The sequence below is a fragment of the Salvia hispanica genome, chromosome 5 (genome assembly GCF_023119035.1).
Source record: "Salvia hispanica cultivar TCC Black 2014 chromosome 5, UniMelb_Shisp_WGS_1.0, whole genome shotgun sequence".
Classification (NCBI taxonomy): Eukaryota; Viridiplantae; Streptophyta; class Magnoliopsida; order Lamiales; family Lamiaceae; genus Salvia; species Salvia hispanica.
Genome location: NC_062969.1, coordinates 5,212,617 through 5,235,490, shown reverse-complemented (window position 1 = coordinate 5,235,490; position 22,874 = coordinate 5,212,617). Strand labels below are relative to the sequence as shown.

Below are 22,874 nucleotides of genomic sequence, written 5' to 3'. Positions count from 1 at the left end.
TTGGTATATAATCAATTAGATTATACTACATCAATTTATACTACTAACACTTTATTAATTATCGACTGTCGTGGAAAGTATCCAATAGAATTTAGGCCAAGGAGCATGGGCTACTCCACTTTTTTTTTCTCTCTTCTTTCCAATATCGTTCCTTTGTACTATTAAAATAATTATCATTAATTTCTTTTCAAGTGAAAAAGTACTAATTATTTTTCCTCTCTGTTTCCATTGGGTTCCAATCAATCAATTTTTCTTGGATGGGGACCTTTTCTCGTCTCCATGTGCCTCACTTCATATGAAAGACAAAGCAACTCCATGACAAAAACAAGACTTGAAAACACACAGAGAATAAACATACCTACAGTTCAAACACAACTGGTTTCTTTTATCTTTTGGAAATTTAGCCTTTATTTTTTTTCGGTTTATTTAAAGACTGGTTTTTGTGTGCCTAAGTGAATGATGGCTATGGAAATTTCCAATTAAAAAGATGAATCAGAACAAACAAAAAGTAATAAAAAAGGAGGTGGTGGTAACATGTCACACACATGCAGTGGGTAAAAGATACCTGTATTCATATATTTTGCATATGTAACCAAAAAAGTTCATTGAATGACATCTGCTTTTACTAAGAAGGATCTAATAAAAGAGAAGATGTGGTCACTTTTTATCTTATTTAGATGGAAAATATACCCCCCCCAACAAACCCTAATCATCACTCCATGAACGAGATTGGTTTAGTTTAAATCTATCTATCTATCAATTTCTTTCCCTACCTTTAATTATTGCCTCAGTACTCTTCTAATCACAAACTTCACCCTAAACCCTAATTACCCTAATTACCCTAATTTGGGGGAATTGAAAAGGGTAAATAGAAACTTGATTAATTGAGATTAAATCATCTGAGATATCATTAGTTTTGAAATATAGAGAGCATCATGATCATCATCAGTTGTAAGTTATCGATATGAATCAATCCGACATAGTGTTTTATAATAGTATTTGCTTTTTGAATAAAGCTTGTAACTTTTAGAGCAAATGAAGCTATAAATTGAAATGAAAATAGGAGTGGAGAAAGAAACAGACCATGTGGGTGGGGAGTGACACCTTTAAATCCAAAAAGAGGTGTTTGGGGGAAAGCCCAAAAGTCAAATTAGCATCAAATCTAAAAGATATATGGAAAAAGCTTCTTTCCCAAAAGGAACCAAAACGTGCAATTATACTCATTCTGGGGTTCTTCTCACGTAGTCTAACTTCTCAACTCACATATTTGGATAGTGTATACTTCATCCATCCACAAACTATTTGCAATTTTTTTTTATCATAACGAATTTTAGTAATTTGGTTGGTAAGAGATGTCGTAAGTGAAATAAGGGTTTCATTTAATTGGTGAAATATTTTGTGAGCATATTTAATTTGTGGTGGGTCAAAAAGTGGAATACTTTGTAAATAATGGGATAAAGTGACTTAAAATGAAGTACATACATATTATTATTTTAAATGGATGTGACAATTGTTTTTGGATGGATCGAAAATAAAATTGTCCCACATAGATAATGGATGGATGTATGAAGAATGTGTACACATCCCATTATTTCTATTAACTGATTAAAAATAATTTTTAATGATTATTTGAGTAGTATTATCGTTTGATATGTCCCTTATTGTTCAATTCGTTCTGTCACATATTTTATTAAATGTTAGATAAATCTAAATGTATAGAATAGATGATTAAAAAAATAAGAATCCATATTTTTGTGAAATATTTTATTTGTTATTAAATATTAAGTGTGTTGAGTAGTTATCAAAAATAATGGAGTGGACAATGTTTGAGCGTATAGACTAAATAGAAAAAATAAAAAAGGTTTCAAGAGAGCGAATTCCACATAATTAAATCACAAACTTGTTGCGATAAAGTTGGTGTTAATACATATGCTGTAGTTTCAACAAGTACTAAAGTAAAATAGATCGTCACCACTTGGATTGCAAGTAAAACCTTGTTTATCTAAGTCAATTACTTGAAATCATAAGAATATATTAAAAACACAAATTGATCGAGTCGATCGGTTGGTTCGGTGAGCTAAACTATAATAAAAATAGCAAAAAAGACTCCGAACTAAAGTGAAATAGCGTAAAAATAAAGAAAAACGAAAGTTGTTGGGATAAAAAAGAACTTGGAATGAAAAACTAAACAAAATAATGCTATAAGTCAATTGAAATCAATCGAACAACTCCATCCACCACTAGCCTATTAATTAGCAAAAATATCTTGTGCGTATACATATACTATTACCTTCCATTACTAATAGTCTTAATGACACAAAATTAATAAAATCGGAGACATATAAAAGAAAAAGATTGACATGAATTTCAATATAAAATTAGTAAAATTAAAGGGAGAAAAAACTATTGAAGTATTTTTCAGTAGAGAACGAGGGGGATTTTATTAGACAGAAATTTGTTAAAAATGGAAATGAACCAATATTTTAAGATTCGGGCCAAAATATAATAGAAACATGCTACTATCAGTTAGAATGTCCGCAGTAGAGTGGCAAAGCCAAGATTTCGCTCAAGGCAAAGCCACAAAAACTCTTCCACATCCACAAAAACTTTCCAACCCAATAGGGACCACGCCACAGCCACAAATCTCATTATTTTATCAATTGTTGATATATTTTAAATGGACTGGAACAAAATTAATTAGACAAAAATAAATAGAATGGAATGGAATGAAGAAAATGATTTGGGAATAGATATTTTATAGAAAAAGATTTTTAAAATTGAAAAAAAATAAAAAATCAGCACCGTCACGGCTCTCTTCCGCGTGCAATAGGCGCCGCGGCTCCACCACCACCTCCGCCGCCACTGCCCTGTCCACGCCACAAATGCGGCACGACCACGATTCCGGCGGTGGCCGCGGCTCACCTATTGCGGACACTCTTATGGACGGAAAGAGTATATATTATAATTTTTGTGGCCCAACGACTAATTTAATTATAAGCCCAATACGTTTCTCTCTTTTTCTCATTTATAAGTATTCACGAATATTGACAATGAAATGTGTATTGTTGTCTTTTAGGATGTGTTCGTCTTTAAATTTTTTGAGCTTGTGATAGTTCAAGATTCATGTTAAGATGGAATTCGAATAATGAATACTTTTTCAGTGTAATGACATTATTGATCCATATATTTAGTTCCCGGAAAATAAAAGGGGATGCATATCTAAAAGTATGCAGTGACAGGAGTAAACTCAATGCTCTATCTACAATAATAAATCTCAGACAATAATTTTGTAGATTAATTTATGTATCACAATTATGATGTACGAATCTCAATTAATTGCATATACCTTGTCGTAAAATATGTTCTTCGTGCAATTTAAGATCATCTGAATTTATGTGGAGTATAGCTTTTGACATAAATCTTCACAATTTCTCCAAAAATGGGCGGATCTAGAATCCGGAAACGGAGGGGGCGAAATATATAGTATTAGCTTGATTTAGTGCGGACATGACTATTTTTTTCGTTGTTCAGGGCGACGCCAGAGGCAAACGAGGGGGCGGACATGGTAATTCTACGTCCCGATAAGGAGAAAATAGTTGCACGGAGCCCCTTCCTGCCCCCCTCCCCCCTAATCTGCCAGTGGCTGACACATAAATATTACTCCCTCCGTCCCTTAAAAATAACATATTTGCCATTTCTGGATGTTCCGTTAAAATAGACCAATTTTATTTAAGAAAATTTTATTTTCTCCACTAACAATACTCTAATCACTTTTTCATTCTATTTCTCTTTTACTTTACCAATTGTGTATTAAACCCGTATTATTTCAAACGTTGCCTATTTTTTAGGGACGGAGGGAGTAGTACACAAATTTATTTTAGACGTTTTTAGTGCAGGAAATGGTATAGAAATTAATTTACCAAATAAGAAAGTCGATAATGTAATGAATTTAAAGGCGACAGATATCTATATTTTGATAATGTACATAAATTGAGTTGATAAGATATAAATTATATGTAGAGGACAATTCAAGAAATAATAGTGTGAATTGTTGATGAGTTATGATGGCATGTTTTTGTTTAGTTGATGGAGCTTTAAAATCACACCCGTCGGCAAGTTGAAGTCATTATAGAAGACGCGACGCTTGGTAATAATAACATTTCATAAAGTGATAGTCATAGAAAAAAATAAAGATTGTGGTCCCTAAAGTTTTTAAGTCAAAAATAGGACGTTGCAGTTACACTTTTGGGCAGCGATTGGGCTGTTTTCTTGGAGATTGAAAGTTCATATCACTATTTATTAGTATACTACGTAACTAAGAAGAAAAGTTTAAACTATTATAGATAATGAGGAATGAGCAGGATTTCAACAAGGCAATCTCTATTGTAAAAATGAAAACAACCAATAGCAAAAGTCGTATACAAGTAGAGGGACACACTCGATAAGGTTAAAAGCACTAAAGTAAGAAACAAAGTAAAATTAGTAATAGCAACGACCAAGTAAAAACAACAAAACATAAATCTCGTCGTCGGCATTACCAATACATAGGTAGGCCACATCTCATAGGTGTAGAGAAATAGGAACATATTTATAAAAATGTCCGAGAAGTACATGTACGAGTAATTAGTACTCCATTCGTCAGCCATTAGGAGTCTCGTTGACTTTTCTGCATTCATTTTATAAAAATGATAACAAATAGTTAAAATGGAGAAATGATAAAGTTAAAGAAATAATAATATAAAAAATTGACTCTTAATGGCAGACGGATGATATAACTAAAGATGTTATGTTGTAAGAATGTGAGAACATTTGCATTGAGTATATGAAATAATTGCATTGTAGTGAAATACAATTGAATAAAAGTATATAATAAATATTTGTACATATTAAGGACATATATATATATATATATATATATATATATAATTGAAATATTGGATTTTTTTTTATTTTAAAATATCCCAATTCAAATCAATTTAAAAAACTGAAATAAAATAAATCCAGTTCAAACTATATTTTTCCAATTAATTGGATTCAAACATTCGATTTCGGATATTTTAATTTACTTACTCCTAGGCCAATCAAAAAATGGTTCGACCCCAAAGCTTGAATTCATTTGGAATCATAAATTTTGGACTCCTCATTTTGATGGATCTTTATATTTCATGCCAACCCCGCACAATTTGAGTATAGTCTTAATTAATTAATTCTTTGATAGCGTCATCCATCTACCTGCATGAAATACTCATGCTACTATTTGCATTTACCTTTCTTCTGTGCTTGTATCTATCGAAAGATTTTGTTTCATAACTCAAATTCATAACATAACATTTTATCGAGCATCAATTATGTCAAAAAGATATTATGTTCAAGTGGTTGTCAACATTTCTGTGTCCCATCATCTCCCATTAAATTTATTTTTATTACTCCATCTTTATCAAATAAATACTCACAATTTAGTATTATCAAACAACCTATATATATAAAGGTTGTTTACTTATGAAAATTTCTGTTTATTTACTTATGAAAAAACCCATAGTAAAAGTGTGTCTCACTTTATATAATTTCGACCCCATATCCCAAATTGAGTTAAGCTGATTCAAAACAAAACAAAGACTCCTATCTCTCTCTTTCTCTCTGTCTTACAGCAACAGCAAAGAGACATAACACACAGAGACAAAGGAGAGAGGAAGAGAGAGAAAAGGGTAGGTGATATCGGAGCAATGGTCTCTTCATAAATGGAAAGCCACTGATTCTGAGAGAGGGTAAAGAGAGAGAGTAAAATTTTGAAATGGGGTGAGAGCGACGAGTCCATTACAACTGTGGCACTGAAAAACATGGTGTCTTTCATTAACATTTATATGGTTTCAGAATCCCTGCACCCCAAAAGGACTCTATTTTCTGACCCTTTTTCAATTATTCATCACACTCTATCACCCTTCCCTTGGCTTCCATCATCCCTTTTTTACCCTCACACATTATACACTTGTCATACCATTATTTTATTTGGCTGTAATGCTTCTTTAATGCTTGGTCTGGGCGGGGGAATAGCGACGGGGTCACCTCTATTTCTCTGACCACCTCACCCAACAAAGATCTTCTAATAGTCCAAACACTAAATCTAATACTACCTGCAACCATCTCTCTCTTCTCTTTTGTTAATAACATTGACTACTAATTTTGTGTTTTTTTCTACTGTTAGCTACTAACCTAGAAAAGAGAAAAAAGATAGTACTACTACTTTCATTTATTTTTTTCATTTTTTTTAAATTTGAATGAGTATTCTTCATTTGAAAGCCAAAGCACATTAATCACGTTAGGAAAAGGAACATGCTCTGATGAAATGGCATCGATGCGCCTTATACCTTTTTCTATACGGAAATGGTCAGATAACACAGAACTCAGCCTCTTAGAAAAAACATTAATAACAGAAATAAAAAAGGCTCTCATAAAATACAAATTAACAGAAAAAGCTTCCTGAAAAAAGCAGCTACGAAATAAATGAAATAAATACCAAATTTGATACAATACCAACTTCATTAACCATCTGACACCCCCCACCTCCCCTTTTTTTATATCACAACACTCCACTCAAATATTTCTTCCACTAAATATACCTACACAAATGTAAGGTCAAATTAAAAGACTCCATCATTTTAATTAATACTATTAAAAACTAATTAAACTCGAAATAAACAAACATTCCTAATACAAGTCAAACTTTTCAAATTTTTTTTTTTTTTTTTTTGTGTTCAGTTTTTCTTGACTTCCCAATCCCTCAAGGCAGCCGATATGTAACCGCGCCTAATTGAGTTTGCGGCGGAGGAAGAGGTTTCGGCGGCCGCCTCGGGGTGGAATCTGTGCTTGCAGGAGTGGCAAGTGATCTGCAAAATGGTGGCGCTGAGCTGCTGCGCGGCCTGCTCTTTGAGCGCCTGCGCCTTCTCGAGCTCCGCCACCGCCTGCTGCCGGATCCTCTTGGCGTTGGCGAACTCCTGCTCCGCCAGCTCCCGCTGCCGCTTCGCCTGCTGCCGCGCCTCCTCCGCGTACGCCCTCTCCGCCATGGCCGCCCGCAGCTGCTCCTCCGCCTCCTCCCTCACTGTCGCCGCCGCAACGCTGCTGCGCTTCTCGCTGGTGCTGCTGCTCCCCATCGGGGAGTAGCGGCTGCCGGCGGCGACGTTCTCGGCCTTGTCTCCGATCTCCGACGAGCCGATGGAGAGCTGCAGCTGAGTCGAATCGAGCTTGGTTGAATTTCCGGAGAAGCCGAGGCTGCTGCTGGCTTTTGTGAGCAGCTGCAGCTCAAGATTGGGCGGCCGGGATCTGTGCCTCGTGGCGCCGGCATTAGCCATGAATATTGAATCTGTTGGCGCTACGAGGCTAGAATGGCCGCCCGGCCATGGCGCGGTGCTTAAATTGGTGTCGCTGGAAGGGCTTGACGCCGTTCTCGATAAGCAGGCAGCGGTTGCAGCCGCTGCCTGCAGTGGGTGGCAATCCGATCGGAGCCGCCCCATGCTGCAAGCATCTTGATGCTCGATGAAGCTCTCTACCCTGACAAAACCATGAAACAATTTTAGCATTAAACAATTATAATTTCATGACTTGGAAATGATTTTAAACAAATTAATTCTATATATAGTGTAATCTATGTAATTTAAAACAATAGTACTATTACCTCATTAAAATTGACACACATTTAATTATTAGTCAAGTAGCTACATTTCCATGCATAGAATGTTTGGAATTAAAGTATGAATGATGGTAATTCAAGATCTAACATAAAATCCTTGGTGTTTGGGCCCTAGCTGCATTTGAATATACAAATTATTAATACAAAGGACTGACAACACTAAATAATCAAACCTAGTCTAATAATATGCTTTGGGAAAATGATTTGACACACACACACACACACACAATATCTTCAAACATCTCAAAAAATAATTACTATGAGTATGCCACAGCTAAGCCTAAAACTACATAAAACATTCTTGCACTGAATACAATGTGAATCTTAAATGAAATGAAAGTACCGGACAAACATACTCAGAGTATTATTATTAAAGGAAAAGGAGTATTATTGTTATTATTGTTATGTGACGTACATAATTAATAATCAAAAGATAGAAGAGGAAGAAAAATAAAAACCTAGAGAAGACACGGCCACAGTCGCAGGAATGGCCGCGGGTCCCACAGGTCTTGAGGTGGGCTTTGTAGTCGGACTGGACTGCGTAGGCTTTGTTGCATTTGTCGCAGACCCACTGCTTCTGGTTGCTGTGCTTGCGTCGGAAGTGCTTCTTGATCCCCACCAGATCGCCGAGTGCGTGGCACGGGTCGTGGTGGAGGCAGCTCGGCTCCGGGCACACGAACACCCTCTTCCTCGCCACGGGCGTCTCCCTCTTCAGCAGCTTCCACGGCACCTTGTGCCTCCGCCGGTGCATCTGCAGATTCTGGTCCCGCTGGAATCCCTGGTTGCAGATCTCGCACACGTACCGATCCGACTCCAGGAGGGTTTTCGGAGATAGAGACACCACTTCCGCATCGGGATCTATAAATATTCCTCCACTCCGTCAAATTTCATATTCCTATTTCAAATTATCATCCCTATATATATGTAAATATACCTGGAGTGCCGGCGGGGCGGCGTTTTCGTCTGCTGCTGGTGGGGTGTTCGGAGGGGCTATTATTCAACATCGGAGATGAAGGATTGAAAATTGATCAAAATTGAAACAAACCGACCAAATTGAGAATATAGAGAGAGAGCTACAGCTACAACCGTGGGTGATATGAGGGAAACATGATGAAAAAGGGGGTGAGATTTCCAGGCTTCTCTCTCTCACCTTTAATTTAAGCTTTTTTTCTTGCAACCCTTGTCTTTCTTTTTAAAAGCTTTGAGTCTCAGGAATCAATCAGTATAAGTAATAAATTGAGAGAGAAGGGTGTGGTGGGGTTGGGGTTGGGGTTGGGGTTTTGTTTGGGTTGGGTGCAAAGTTGAAACCAGCAGATGGACCGTAGAAAGAAATCAAAAAACATCCCCACAAGCCAACAAAACAACACTCATTATGATTTTATGGATACAGTAATTTTTTTTTATTTTTTTGCATGCATAAATACAACTGCATATATACGTACACGTCAAGGGTCTAACTTTTGTCAGTTCCCCATATTCTCTATCTATCTGTATATACTGTATCTCACTTCACCTCATTCCTAAATTACAAATTAGTCCCTGCCTATGCATCTACTCCTATCATTCTAAAGTAGTACTAGTAGGATATTTTATTTATGGACAACCTACATGTTAAGCATTACTACTTGATAGTAGTAGTTTTAGTTTATCATATACTACTAATTACTAAGCGCTTTGGTTAACCTACATAGTTGAAAAACATCTCAGTCAAATCACACCAAACATTGTATATTCTGAAGAACGAATGTTGTGGTATATGCAAATTTTTTAAAATTTGATGTACTTCCTCCCTCCGTCCCAGATAATTTGACTCAATATTCCATTTCAGGTCGTTCCATATAATTTGCCCTATTTCACTTTTACCATTATTGGTAGTGGATCCTATATTCCACTAACTCATTCCTACTCACATTTTATTAAAACTACTTTAAAAGTAGGACTCACATTCCACCAACTTTTTCAACTCACTTTCCATTAGATTTCTTAAAACCCGTGCATGCCGGGTCAAAGTGTCCCAAATTATCTGGGACGGAGAGAGTACGTTCTTGAGGAGATGGTTGGACACGGTAAATGATTTTCATGATAGAGTTTATTCTTTAGTCAAAACATATTATAATTGTTATTTACATAACTTTTGAAATAGTATAATTATGTTTATCGGGGTCTGATCAATTGCTAACTTTCTTAAGTTGCTAACTTGCTAACTCATCAATGCAGTGTATTAAAAATGTCAATACAATGACATTCAAATGTCAATGTGTTGATATTTTGATGTCATTGTGTTGACATTTTCAATACACTGTATTGATGAATTAGCAACTTAAATAGTTAGCAATATAACGCATCCCTATGTTTGTCATGATAAATTTCAGGATTTAAGACACAATTTATATAAAGACACAATTAATTTCAAGGTTTTGGTGTAAATGGGATCTCACATCTCATTTATGATCGATCGTGCTTCTCCTTTGAATTTTTGCTTGTTTTGAACTATTTTCTATTTTGTTATGTGCAGATGGGTTATAGTATAGTACTATACTATATGACATGGTGGTCATTGGAATAGCACTGAGTTTGTGAACAACACTGAGCTCGATTCTGGTATACATGCTTGACGACCGGATTTCGTATAGTTATCTTACTACTAGTAGTGGATGCGATTATATGTTTTCCAACACATGATGAAACTATGATCTGTGATAGAATATGGAAAATTTTCAAAGATCAGGGCCCTAAGAACCCACTTTTCATTACTTCTGTTATTTAGTATCATGAGCATCACCCACCAGATTATAACATAAACTCGCTCACAATATCGTCATCAATATATAATACCCTTTTGGTTGACTTTAATAGAAAAAATATGGAGTGTTTGATTATGAAAGCCAATTTTAGCATAAATACTTTACAATTTAATGTTCGACTACGCTGAATAGATTATTATCTCTATTATATACTCCCCCCGTCCCAATAAATATGCAATATTTGGTTTCCGACACAAGATTTTATGCAGTTGTGTTTTGTTAGTTAATGAAGAGAGAATAAAGTAAGACAGAAGAAAAAGTAGAGAGAGTGTTGTTTTCATTTTAGGAAACATTTCATTTTTATTGGGACAACCTAAAAATGAAAGCGTTTCATTTTTAATGGGACAGAGGGAGTATCATATCATTGATATCTAAATTTCAAATTATTTATTTTTAGCACAAATTTTTTAATTCAAACCCTCAACCTAATAATGGATAGAGGAAAATCATTACTAACTAAGCTGCACGTTATTGTCTTACCCTTATCAAAATTACTAGGAGAATTATTCCATAAAAAAAAATTAGCCCCACCAAAATTAGAGATCAATTCTAACAGACAAAGTCAATCTTAAGTGTTCGGCCCAATTAAGAATTCATTTAAATTCCAGTATAATGAATTCAATTAGCCCAAGAAACAGTTGATAGTTCAGCCTAGGCCCAGAAACAGTTGATAGGCTGAGCTGCCGTTGTCTCCAAATGATGGGCCTATAATTCAATTTTCTGCTTAAATATCAAAGTGCGAAATCAAAAACAATCATTAATTCTTCATGTCATGCCCAAGTTTGAAGTACCATTTGTAGATTTGTACAAATAAGAATCCTCTTTGTCATATAATTTCTTCTTCATAAAGATAAATAGACATAAGATTTATGGGGCGATTGCTTAGAAATATATTTTATGTTATAACTTTTCACATTTGACAAAAAATGAGCTCATTATTACAGACCATGCTGAAGATGATGGAAATTCCATTATTCAATCCATTGTCGTGCATGAATTGAATTTAAATGCTAAAACGGATGGACACATGTCAAACTATTGAGAAAACTCCATCCCACCAGAAGAACCAAAACCGCAAATATTGGGTTGAATGATCGCATTTTTTGTCATCTTGGTCATGTATCCAAAGCAAGTAGTATTGGCAAAATGATAAATTTGACGCTATTCGTAGATTAGGTCAAAAGTAGTCAGAGAAAAATCTTCTCAAAAAAAAAACAAAAGTAAAGCTTTGATCCAATCCTCAATTGCTTTTACATCACAAAACAAAAGTAAAGCCTCATCCAATCCTCAATTGCTTTTATAGCAGCTTTACGAATCAAAATTCCTTTTTTATTTGGGTTGGGGAATAATGTATTATCAAAGTTTCAGACATACATATATTTATTTATAAATTTGTGTAGCAACATCTTCCACCTGATCGATCATAAAATCACAACGCGGTGTTGAAAATGGGTAAAGAAGCGTTTACTCATTCAGTATTGGCGTGCAACAAACAAGCTTCCAACGAAGCTTCAGAACAACTTCAACTTACGTCGAAATTATATGCAATGTAACAACCAGACCTCTCTAACTAAACATATCAAAGAATTAAAGAATCGATCCCAACCTTGCTAACTAAAATTCAATTCCAACTTAACTAACTACTAATCTTCAACATCCTAGCTCGTCTTATTTTCAAAAATGAGGATCAATAACGGTTCCCCATTATAACCTACACGGTGACGGAGCTTGGGGCTCGTCTTCCTTTTGCCCTCTCTGGCATACAAAGGCGTCGAGCGCCTCCTTCATCCATGACCGCGCGCACACTTGTCTAGCTTTGTCGACCGTCATCTATAAAAAACACACACATTTGCATCATCAGCAACAAATTTTCAATTATAGTAAGATCATGAACACACATTTGCAGTTGCAGTTGCAGTTGCATACCCAAACGCGTTGCCGGAGATCTTTCTCCGGCCATACGTCTAGCTCCTCCGTCACCAGCAACGAGTACATCGACGCCTCGTGGAACTTCTCTTGCCGTTTGCTCTTGAAAATCCATTCCCCTAATTTATGCTGCAATGCCAAAACACACAATTGTTAACACAAAAACCAAAATTAGAGTGAAATTTAATGATAATCGAATCGATGCGAATAGCTAGCTACCTCGAGGGATCCAATCACACCGGCTTCCTCCAACGTCTCTCTTAAAGCTGCCAGTTCGATTTCCTCGTCGAGTTCCCAACCACCCTGATCATTCGTAAATTGAAAATATGTTAGGAATTTGTGAAATTCAATTCATAGTTATTGAGATTTGGCGATTATTGATTTGATTTGATGTTACCTTAGGGAACATCATGCTAGAACTCTTCTGGGAGCTTATCAAAAGCACCTCCAAATCCTCAATTAAACTCCCTTCGATTTTGTTGCTCTGTTTTATTCTGTAAGGTATACATCTGCACCAATTTCGCAAGCGTCAGAAGATGAACGAAATCAACATTGAAATCAGGGGTAAGTGTGAGGAAATTTCTCATTAGAAATTCATACCCAACAACTAGACGAAATCCCTGATTATAACGCTGCAGATGTCTGCCTGATCGAGAAGGAGAAGTCGCCAGTTTCTTAATTTGGAGAGTCATAATCGAAAGAATAAAAATAAACAACTCTTTTTCAGGAAAAAATCGAGGAAATTGAAGAGCTTTTACCCAGAAATTTGGTTTGTTTTTGTGAAATTGGGGGAGATGAAAATGGAATGAATAGGTTTATTTCATCTCCATCCGTTTATATAAAGATAGAAGAAAGCAAAAAAGAATAAATGATTGGTAAGCAATTTTCAGTTTGATCCGTGTGAGGAAATATTATATTATTATTTTATTATAAGAAACGAGTAATAGTTAAATAAACGGTACATAGTTAGGCATTGTTAGTTTTATCTATTGTGTAACGCGGCTACGTCGCTTTCGAATGGGATGTTTATGATGAAGATGATAGTGGACTGTATAGTCACGTCGGGCGTGTAATAATAATAATAATAATACTAATAATATAAATAGTAATACAGAGATGGTATCAAAGATAATTGCTATACTAACTTTTCCATCAAAAAATATATCTGGATGGGGGCAACATTTTGCTGACTTGGATTGGAGAATTGTAGTCGCCTACATCTCAACCAAGATGAGGATATCACACACTTAAAACTGAAATACCAATTTTTTAATCACAATTCTAAGTTCTAACAATAACTTGAAGAAATAATGCCCAATATAGTCAAAGTGTGTTAACCCATGTTTTAAAAACAGTTAAGCCGATTTGACCATTTTTAGTATTGCTACTCCGTGTACGCTGTTTATATTTCATATTATGTCGCGATTTTAAGTTTAGAAAAGAGATATTACATCATCTGTATCTATACTTAAAAAGATGCATTTGATAGGTATGTTATATAGTATTTAATTATTTATCTAGTAGTAACAAATTTTTTGTTTTTGAAAGAAGGAAATCTAGTACTACTACTATTATTATCATCGTAAAGTGTCTTCGAAGAAAATTGATTATATTTATAAACAAATTTACCGATTTGAAATGTAGGTTTTATGTAAGGATTATTTCATACCTATTATCTATAATAATTCTATAAAATTGATAAGGTTTATTTAGTTTTATGTGGCGAGCACGTACCATCATGCTAATAAAATAAAAAAGTTAAATCACATCCACTTAATAAAGCAAATGTGTGGATGATCACTCGTATAAGGACCAATTCAGACAAAAAAACAATGAAGATATTTTAGGAGGGTATTGGTACACTACTCAAACAAGAAGACAATGGAATGGTGTTAAAGAACTCGGAGACATGACATCGGTGGGCTACTCGAACGTTGGTTACTTGTCTTATCCCCATACTACTTAATCTCAAATGTATATATAAGTTATATTCTCTCTACAGATTTAGATTTTCAAAATGATTGAATGTCTAAGCAAGTAAGCAAGCACCAACATCATATAAGCTAACTAAAATTAGAGCACATTTACACCATCTTTCACCATGATAGTTCATTGGGTACAAGAACTGTAAAGCAAACCACTTGTCTTAGATGAAAGTCACCGATTTAAGATGCTGAAGAAATATTGAACGTCAAAATACTTAAACTGCATATCCCAGACTGTAGCAAGTTTTGCAAAATTATTTCAGATACAATGCCTGAACCCGACATAAGCACGGCTTGGTTGTTCGGGAAATCTTCACATTAAACACCCGGATAGCAAGACACTGCAAAAACCTGCAAAAGTTGATATAAAATCAGTGCCAGAATCAAATAATATCACGAATTTTGTGAGGTAAATCTTCACAATGAACAATAATGGAATCGTTAGATCGATATTTATGATGGCAATATTTGGACTCATCCATAGACTTTGCAACGGCTAACTCACAACCAGGTGATCTCACAAATTCCCATTTTGGATCATACGTAGCATACTGAAGACAATAAGTTGAAATATTAAACGAATTGTAATCTTAGACGTTACAAAATATTGAACGAATATCCTATTCTCAAACGACCTTTTTGGTCATTTTAAAAAATATCCTGACTTTCACCCTAACAGAAATTCAGTACCTGGCTTATTTGACTAATTCAAATTACTAGTAAATGGTGCTGGTTCATATGTTATCTAAGTATCCCTTTGCCTATATTTCACACACTATAATACATCTGGGTCCAAATAAATTTTCAAGTATAGGAAATATGTTACGTAGCAAATCACATAGCTCCAAGTTATACTCCGTATTATGCTAATTGCACAGATATATAATGGAATTATAATCTCTATTACTTTCTATACAACATGTCCTTGTTAGATTGGATTAGATGTGGGTGTCTAGATAGATATACGTAATATATATGTGAGTAGATCTGTTCCACATATATTTTTTTGGTCTCTGCTATAAAGCATTAACATACTAGATTAAAAAAACAATTTTAATGTCTATTTATGCATCAGACATGACCACTCCAATACTATGTAGACCCAATGGGTTTTGTGTTAAGAAACCATACCAAAACATTAAGGCCAAATGATTGAAAGAGAAGCTTATTGCGCTTGAGAAGGTCTAGGGTCTGCAGACTCTGCACCAATCTTTGGCTCCTCCTGTTAGATGTGCAAACACACATCATATATGGGTATAACATGTATAAATCACAAGAAAATGAACACAAAACTAACATCAGCAGACAAATTGATATCTCGTAGCAGCTCCCAGCGTTCACTTGTTAGGTCTAATATTTCGATTTCCCCATCATCATAAGTGACCTAAATAAAGCCATGAAATGGGCAGAAAATGAACAAGGAGAGAATAATCACAATTAAAGATCTATATAAATTTTTATGCATATATGGATCAAGAAGCTAGTCAATTGAAATAAGTTCTTTTGCAAGTATGGTAAGGGGGAACCACATGCATGTCACAAGAAGAAATCTTACCTTGTGGGTTTTGGTTAAGTCATAAAAATCCATGATTTTGCCTTTGTAAAACCTACAAACAGGAAAAAAATCTTAATATTGTAAGGACACAGTCCAGAGCTTCTAGCTTTTAAACAGTTCCCGGTGCTGAATGGCTATAACTGCGAATACTTACTTCTGATCAAGAGGCCACCAAACTTTTATTCTGCATCCGACCACCTCTTCTCTAACAGACCCGCTTGCAGCTCTTAATTTGGAAATGAAACAACATTTAATTTGAATTTAATGTGATATACAACAAAAATTGCAAGTGCGTGAACATCTATTGAATGCACACATTACTTTTGCATGCCCTTAATCAAGTATAGTAAATAGATTACTTAAATCAGATGTATGCTCCAACAACCCAGCTACATTATGAGATGCTTTTATGGAAACAAGCCAGATTATTACATTTTTTGGGACCAATATTCCACCCAGTTATGTTTCATTTATCTGGAACTTTCATTTTGCACGCCAAAAAAAGTTGAGCCATCCTTACTTCAAAAGACACAAGAATGTTCGATAACATTTCAAACAAAAGTTTTTACATGACCTTTCTGGGAACTTATAATTGAAAAGAAAGTAAGTACTGCATGCACAGAAGCAGAGAAAGGGGGGGTGGTAGCAACGGCCAGGTAGCTCTGAGCTAATGCATGGAAAAAATTATGGACGGTCCTGAAAGGAGGTCAGCTTCCATATGTAACAACTTTGTCCACACATGCATGTAAGCTCAAACAAAAGCATGATATTCAGAAATATTACCGTAATTTAAAAAAAAAGTTACCAACAGTGAAAGATTCAGTTCATAAGTGGTCGGTGCCAAAAAATAACTACACTTAACTTTCTCACTTGATGCAAATAAGGTATCGGTGTATTTGAGTTGGAGAAAACAAATGAGTTTAGATTTCCTCAATTAACAGTAAAATCACAGTGAGATAATCCTTATTTTTTATTTTCAAGGGTGACAAGAAAAACTAAAGCCACTGCACAAGTGGGCTCCTAAACCCCCCCCCCCCCCCCAACACACACACACACACACGTGTCTAGTAGCTTTCAAACACCCCTCCCATGTCTAGTAGCTCGCAAACCACATAGAAAAGGCATAGGTCCCTAGGAAAACTCTAGCAGAAAACTATTGGCGGAATTCGAATTTGAGGCTTTTTCCATGAACAAGGCCATGAATACCTTATTAAGACTTACAGACAAAGCTCATGGAGGAATCCGTGCCAGCTTACACCAATTATTTTTAGACACTGAACTTTGAAGGAGTATTCATGCTCGCAAGGTGGCTGCACCTGCACCAAGCCCATTCACTCTTGTCAAATGCAGTTTAGACTATAGTACTTCTCCTGTATGACCCAAAACTTCACTTTGTACATGCTCATTGAAGAATTTCAATTCACCCCTTTATATGGTCATTTAGGACATATCGTGCTAATCATCAACTTGCTTCACACTTCTTATCGCCTATGTTAGGCCTCAAGTTTACTCGCGAAGGAAGAAAGGTGCAGCATAGCCTGCCTGACTCATGCCTTTGGGCTTTGGGCTCCTTTCACGGCTTCATATGCGTAAATAGAATAAAAGGAGTCTTTTCTCATCTAAAGTTCTCTTATTTAGAACAGGGTCTGTTGCCCTTGGGCAGAAAAGAGTTTTCAAATTGCATGTTATCATTCCTATTCAGTTACAATTTCTTTTTGGAATAATAAACATCAGCTCCATTATCATTTCAAGGGTGTTTGGCTGAGTTAATAAGCTCCTTAAAACAACTTATAAGTTCTTGATGAGTGTGTGGCCAAATAAGCTCCTGAGTTGTGAAAGCTACAACAGCTTGTGAGCTTCAAAAGACAATAGGTTCATCAACCCAACCTTATTTATTCATGGTATTTTAGCGCAAACTAAGAATTAATTTACAAAAATACCCTTACTATGGTTTGCTATTCCCAACATATAACCTTCCAATTTCATATCCCCTTGATTTTTTACTCTCATCAGGACTCTCTCTCTAACTTATAAGCTTACTTTGACAACATATAAACTGTTTGAGACTATCGTATATGCTCTTGAAACATCTTATTAAAAATAAGCATAGCCAAACACCCTCGTGCTCTAATATGCCTAGCATGATTAGATGCAGAATGGAGTTTGTGGAAACTTGTCTTATCTGTTAACAAAGTACATATATGCATACTCCAACTTATCAGTACAATTTTCTATTCCCAAATACATCCGGAATATGAGTATGTATGCTTGTTTAATTATGATTGTCTAATGGTCAAGGAAACTATTCTTTTTAAACATGGTCATCTCATTGGCCTTTAACCTCCTTCTATTGCTTGGCACGATGGCGTTCATTACTAGCAAAATGTTTCAACTTCATTAGAATCATAGATCAATTATCTCCAAACACAACTCGCCTTTTGAGAGGATATTTTGAATGATGTTATTCAAATCAACAGGTGTCGAGCCAAAATGAGCTGAGCATATTCGTCAAAGACATGTTGTCGAGTGAACATTAATAGTGTGTGGAAAGTTTTCTTCAATTTTAATACGTATGTGAAGTTATTGTTATACACACTATTCCTTACTTTCTAGAAATTGATATAACTACCACCGACATTCCAAGATATTGTGCACCACATATGGGAACTAATAGACACCCGCAATCTCATAGATAAGCATCATGATACACATGGAACTACTCATCTAGGATTTCTATTATTTAGAGCGGCATTAGTTGCACCCATGGAGAAGAGATTCCCATTTGGATTAATAGTAATCGGTTTGGTTCTCCTTTACTCTAACATGCTTACTTGATTAAACATTAAATGGATTTCTTCTAAACTTATCTTTTTCGTTTAAAAAATATACTCTTACTCAAACTTATTGTTACGACTATATTCCTAAATGCATTTGGAAGATGTGAGCATGGATTAATGGTGTTACTATGTCTATTTAAATATGATTATCCAATGCTTGTGGCAACTATTTCTCTTATTTGGAGCGGCGCACGTTGCACTTAGGCAATATAGACAATCTCTTCTGATTGCTTTATATTCCTATTCGGCTATAACTCCTTTAGAATTAATAGTATTTGGATTAGTTCTTTATTACTCTAACAAGCCAAGCATGATAAAATGTAAAACAGAAATCGCAAAAACTTGTGTTATTAGTCAAAAAAGTAATATACTCATACTCCAACTTAATATTATGATTATGGTTGTGAGAATCATTTTTAAGAAATGATCATCTCATTGGCCTCAAAAATGCATTTATTGCATGGTACAATGGCGTTGTTTCCTCAAAATTTTCCAACTTCATGAGATCCTAGGTTAACGGCCTCCAAACGTGACCTAAATTTTTAGTATATTTTGGTTATTGTCATTTGACTCAATGGGTACCTAGCGGAAAATATGCTTGGCATATCAGGTGAAGACATAAGGTGAAATAAGTTCTTGAGAATTGTATGGATATCATCTTTGGTGTTTTACATTTTAATATCCATGATTATGGATTTATTGGATTTTTGGGGATGAAAATCGTAGTAATACTAGCATCCATTCAACCTCGGGAAAGCATCTTTTTCGTTGATGTGGCTCCCTGGTTTCTTTCCTTCATGTAGGAAGCGCCAAGTGTTAAGAGTAGCGCTAGGACCCGAGCTTCTTTCTTCAAAGACTTTCTCAATCGGGGCAAGAAGGACGCGTTGATTCTCCTAAAGGTGTTCTCTAACGGGAATCACTAGTAGGTGATGTTATTAAAATCTAAATACTCACACCAGTTGTACTTAATAAAGACTTGTAATACTATAATACCTGCCATCTACCACCAGCTGTACTCCAACTAGTGAGAAAATGACAAGTTTAAAATATAAGCAACCCTAGTTCTAACAAATAAGTATTCAAATAATTCTATAACCCTAATTGTCAGGAATTCCTTGCTCAAGTTGTGGGAACAGCTAACTGTCACTAACTAGGTCAAGTCCCAAGTCATGCAAAGTGTGAACAACTAAATTCACTATGCGGTCCTTTTCCGCCTTTTCCGCTGACCAGAAATAATCAGCTCCACGACACACTAAGCCAAAATTTTGAGAAATTGATATCTGAAACATTAGTAATTGCAAGATTCCTAAGATAGCTTCCACATAGGTATTGAGAAGTAGTATAGAAAAACTCTGAGAGAACTAGTATTACTTCCAAAGAGGATCACATAGATTATGCTAGTACAGAGTAACAATTTTAACAAGTACAATGATTTTAGTAAAAATGGCTCCAATTTAGTATAAAATGGAAAGTCTCTACAACTGTACATTACATATAATACATCCAACCACAACCAACTAGGGGTGACCACAGTTGATTAATTAGCCAGAACAAACTTGACTATTTAAGTCTTTATCCAAATTTCGGTGCTAAATCCCATTCTTGGTTATAGTCTCAATTAACCTACCTAACCATATTAAAAAAACTAATTTTATTTTATATGCTCGTCTATATATATATAGGCTGAGCGAGGGGAGGGGTTGAATTTTTTAATCTTTACGGTTTGGTACAGTTTGTACTGAACCAACAGAATATCACTCAGACAATCACCAATCACCTTAAACATATAACCAAAATCATGTTTTTGGACTAGTGAAAATACTTTTATGCATACTGATAACAAAAAGAGAAGATGGCTCACTTTCCTTTTTGGTTTGTCCCAACCAAGATGACCCATTACTAAAAATGAAAATGTCTTTCTCTCTACTTTATTCACCATCTCTTACTTTACTCTCTCTACTTCACACACAAAATAAAATTGCATATATTCCCGTGCCGCCCGAGGAAGGGGTCATCTTCCTTGGGACAGAGAGAGTATATCTAGATCACTTCTGAGATCCACAATATCAAATGAAAAAACAGATAACAGGCCAGACCTCTTCCTTGGATGCGGAATGCTTCCCTTTAGGTTTTCTTTACACACTTCAGCAGATCGGGCTTTAGCTTGTGAAGACATTGGTCTACATTGAGAAGGCAATATCTGCCCAAGACCATAGGGCATCATAGAGTTAGTGATTAAATACTAAAAATGGAGATAAACACCATGATAATTGCATAAAATGCTTAGGATTTATATAAGGTCGGTGATTACCACAATATCTTCTTTTAGGTCTTCTGAGAAACTAGACTTTCTCCTATTTTTCTTCACAGGAGATATCTTCGTCAAAGACGATTGCCCTTTTTCAGAACTGCTCTGTATTCCATCACAATGCTATCAGGTTAGCAGTTAGACACTTCAACATAGAGAAAGACGTCGCAATCATCGTGTAAAGTGCTTAGTATTTAGAAGAGGTTGGTGATTACCTTGATATCTTCTTTTGGCTCTACAGAAACAACAGTCTTTCTCCTGCGTTTCTTCGCAGGAGATACCTTCTTCAAAGACTCTTGCCCTTTTTCAGAGAGGCTCTGTATTCCATCAGGATGCTATCACGTCACCGGTCAAATACCAAAAATCAGAGAGAGACACCATAATCATTGAGTAAAGTGCTTAGTATTTATACAGGGTCGGTGATTACCACAATATCTTCTTTTAGGTCTTCAGAAAAATGAGGCTTTCTCCTACTTTTCTTCACAGGAGACACCTTTGTCAAAGACCCTTTCCCTTTTTCCGAGTGGCTCTGTTTTCCATCAGGATGCTATCATTTTAGCGGTTAAATACTAAAAAACAAAAAAAGGCGCCATAATCGTTGAGTTAAGTGTTTAGATTTATAAACGGTTGGTGATTACCGCAATATCTTCTTTTGGGTCTTCAGGAACAATAGCCTTTCTCCTACTTTTCTTCACATGAGCTACATTCGTCAAAGACCCTTGCCCTTTTTCAGAGTGGCCCTGTATTCCATCAGGATGCAAACATGTTGGCGGTTAAATACTAAAAAAACAGAGAAAGATGCCAAATTATTGTGTAAGGTGCTTAGATTTATAAAATATTGGTGATTACCATGATATCTTCTTTTAGGTTTTTAGAAATAATAGCCTTTCTCCTACTCTTCTTCACAGGAGATACCTTCATCAAAGACCGTTGCCCTTTTTCAGAGTGGCTCTGTATTCCATCAGAATGATATCATGTTAGAGGCTGAATACTAAAAAACAGAGAAAGACGTCATAATCATAGAGTGAAGTCCTTAGTATTTATACAAAGTCGGAGATTACAATGGTATCTTCTTTTAGGTCATTTCATCGGAAAACAAATGTTGGCAAAAGCAGGTCATCATATTCGCTCTGAGAAAATCAAACAGTTCAAGTATGAGATTTATCATATTTAGTTACTTGTTCAAGCCTCGCTGTCGTAAAAGATTACGATAGCAAAAGTTACAAAGTATATTTAGAAAACTCTACTAATATCCACCATATATGGTAAGTGCATAGTCTCAAACTTTAAAACTCCCAAGAGGTGGAGTTAGAAATGGATAGAATTATATTTTTATGTATGGTATATCTTGTAGAGCAAGTTAGTGCTTTCCTAGTTCTGTTAGGACTTTTGTGTGTGTATAGGTTTTTTGGTCAGTTGATGAATATAGAGAAAAGGTCCTCAACGTCATTTTCTATGTTTGATTTAATTGCTAAACTCACTATGATAGGTAGGTCTAAAACTAAACCATGCATTTCATGGACAGCATTAGTTTAAGACGTGTATGTTGTATACCAGGTCCCAAAGACCAGGATACTGCACCATGAATGACATAATTGGAGTGGCCCTCATACTAGGAATTGTAAACAAAAATTGAGTTAAAGAACCTTTCCTTTCATTGGAATGATAATGAAGATGACAAAAAGGCAGCAACTCTATCAATGGTCAATGATATGTCAGGGAATGAAATCATGGAAAAAAAAGTCTTCACTTCTAGTCAAGTTGTAGAAGTAATG

At 35.5% G+C, this 22,874-nt stretch overlaps 3 protein-coding genes across 8 annotated transcripts; all 3 read right to left on the bottom strand.

Moving 5' to 3' along the window:
• Nucleotides 1–6,474: 6,474 nt before the first annotated feature.
• Nucleotides 6,475–8,937, bottom strand: LOC125188773 (zinc finger protein SHOOT GRAVITROPISM 5-like). Its single transcript, XM_048085824.1, has 3 exons — nucleotides 8,619–8,937; nucleotides 8,143–8,542; nucleotides 6,475–7,545 (listed from the first exon to the last, which is right to left on the bottom strand). Exons 1-3 carry the CDS (start codon nucleotides 8,686–8,688, stop codon nucleotides 6,753–6,755), a joined length of 1,263 nt encoding a protein of 420 aa, XP_047941781.1. The 5' UTR covers nucleotides 8,689–8,937; the 3' UTR covers nucleotides 6,475–6,752.
• A 2,993-nt stretch (nucleotides 8,938–11,930) lies between these two features.
• Nucleotides 11,931–13,233, bottom strand: LOC125188774 (nudix hydrolase 17, mitochondrial-like). The gene is made up of 5 exons (XM_048085825.1): nucleotides 13,015–13,233; nucleotides 12,812–12,923; nucleotides 12,634–12,717; nucleotides 12,415–12,543; nucleotides 11,931–12,318 (listed from the first exon to the last, which is right to left on the bottom strand). The coding sequence occupies exons 1-5, from the start codon at nucleotides 13,104–13,106 to the stop codon at nucleotides 12,193–12,195; spliced, it is 543 nt and encodes a 180-aa protein (XP_047941782.1). The 5' UTR covers nucleotides 13,107–13,233; the 3' UTR covers nucleotides 11,931–12,192.
• A 1,219-nt stretch (nucleotides 13,234–14,452) lies between these two features.
• Nucleotides 14,453–22,194, bottom strand: LOC125186580 (sister chromatid cohesion protein PDS5 homolog E-like). Of its 6 annotated transcripts, XM_048082965.1 has the most exons (12): nucleotides 22,161–22,194; nucleotides 21,949–22,050; nucleotides 21,738–21,839; nucleotides 21,527–21,646; nucleotides 21,315–21,434; nucleotides 21,103–21,222; nucleotides 20,888–20,991; nucleotides 16,109–16,180; nucleotides 15,955–16,006; nucleotides 15,697–15,783; nucleotides 15,531–15,621; nucleotides 14,453–14,750 (listed from the first exon to the last, which is right to left on the bottom strand). In XM_048082965.1, the coding sequence occupies exons 2-11, from the start codon at nucleotides 22,018–22,020 to the stop codon at nucleotides 15,565–15,567; spliced, it is 906 nt and encodes a 301-aa protein (XP_047938922.1). In that variant the 5' UTR covers nucleotides 22,021–22,050; nucleotides 22,161–22,194; the 3' UTR covers nucleotides 14,453–14,750; nucleotides 15,531–15,564. The 6 variants fall into 6 exon arrangements, with proteins under 6 accessions (XP_047938922.1, XP_047938923.1, XP_047938925.1 ...); XM_048082966.1 differs by lacking the exon at nucleotides 22,161–22,194 and having other exon boundaries at nucleotides 21,103–21,204; XM_048082968.1 differs by lacking the exon at nucleotides 22,161–22,194 and having other exon boundaries at nucleotides 21,315–21,416.
• Nucleotides 22,195–22,874: the final 680 nt, after the last annotated feature.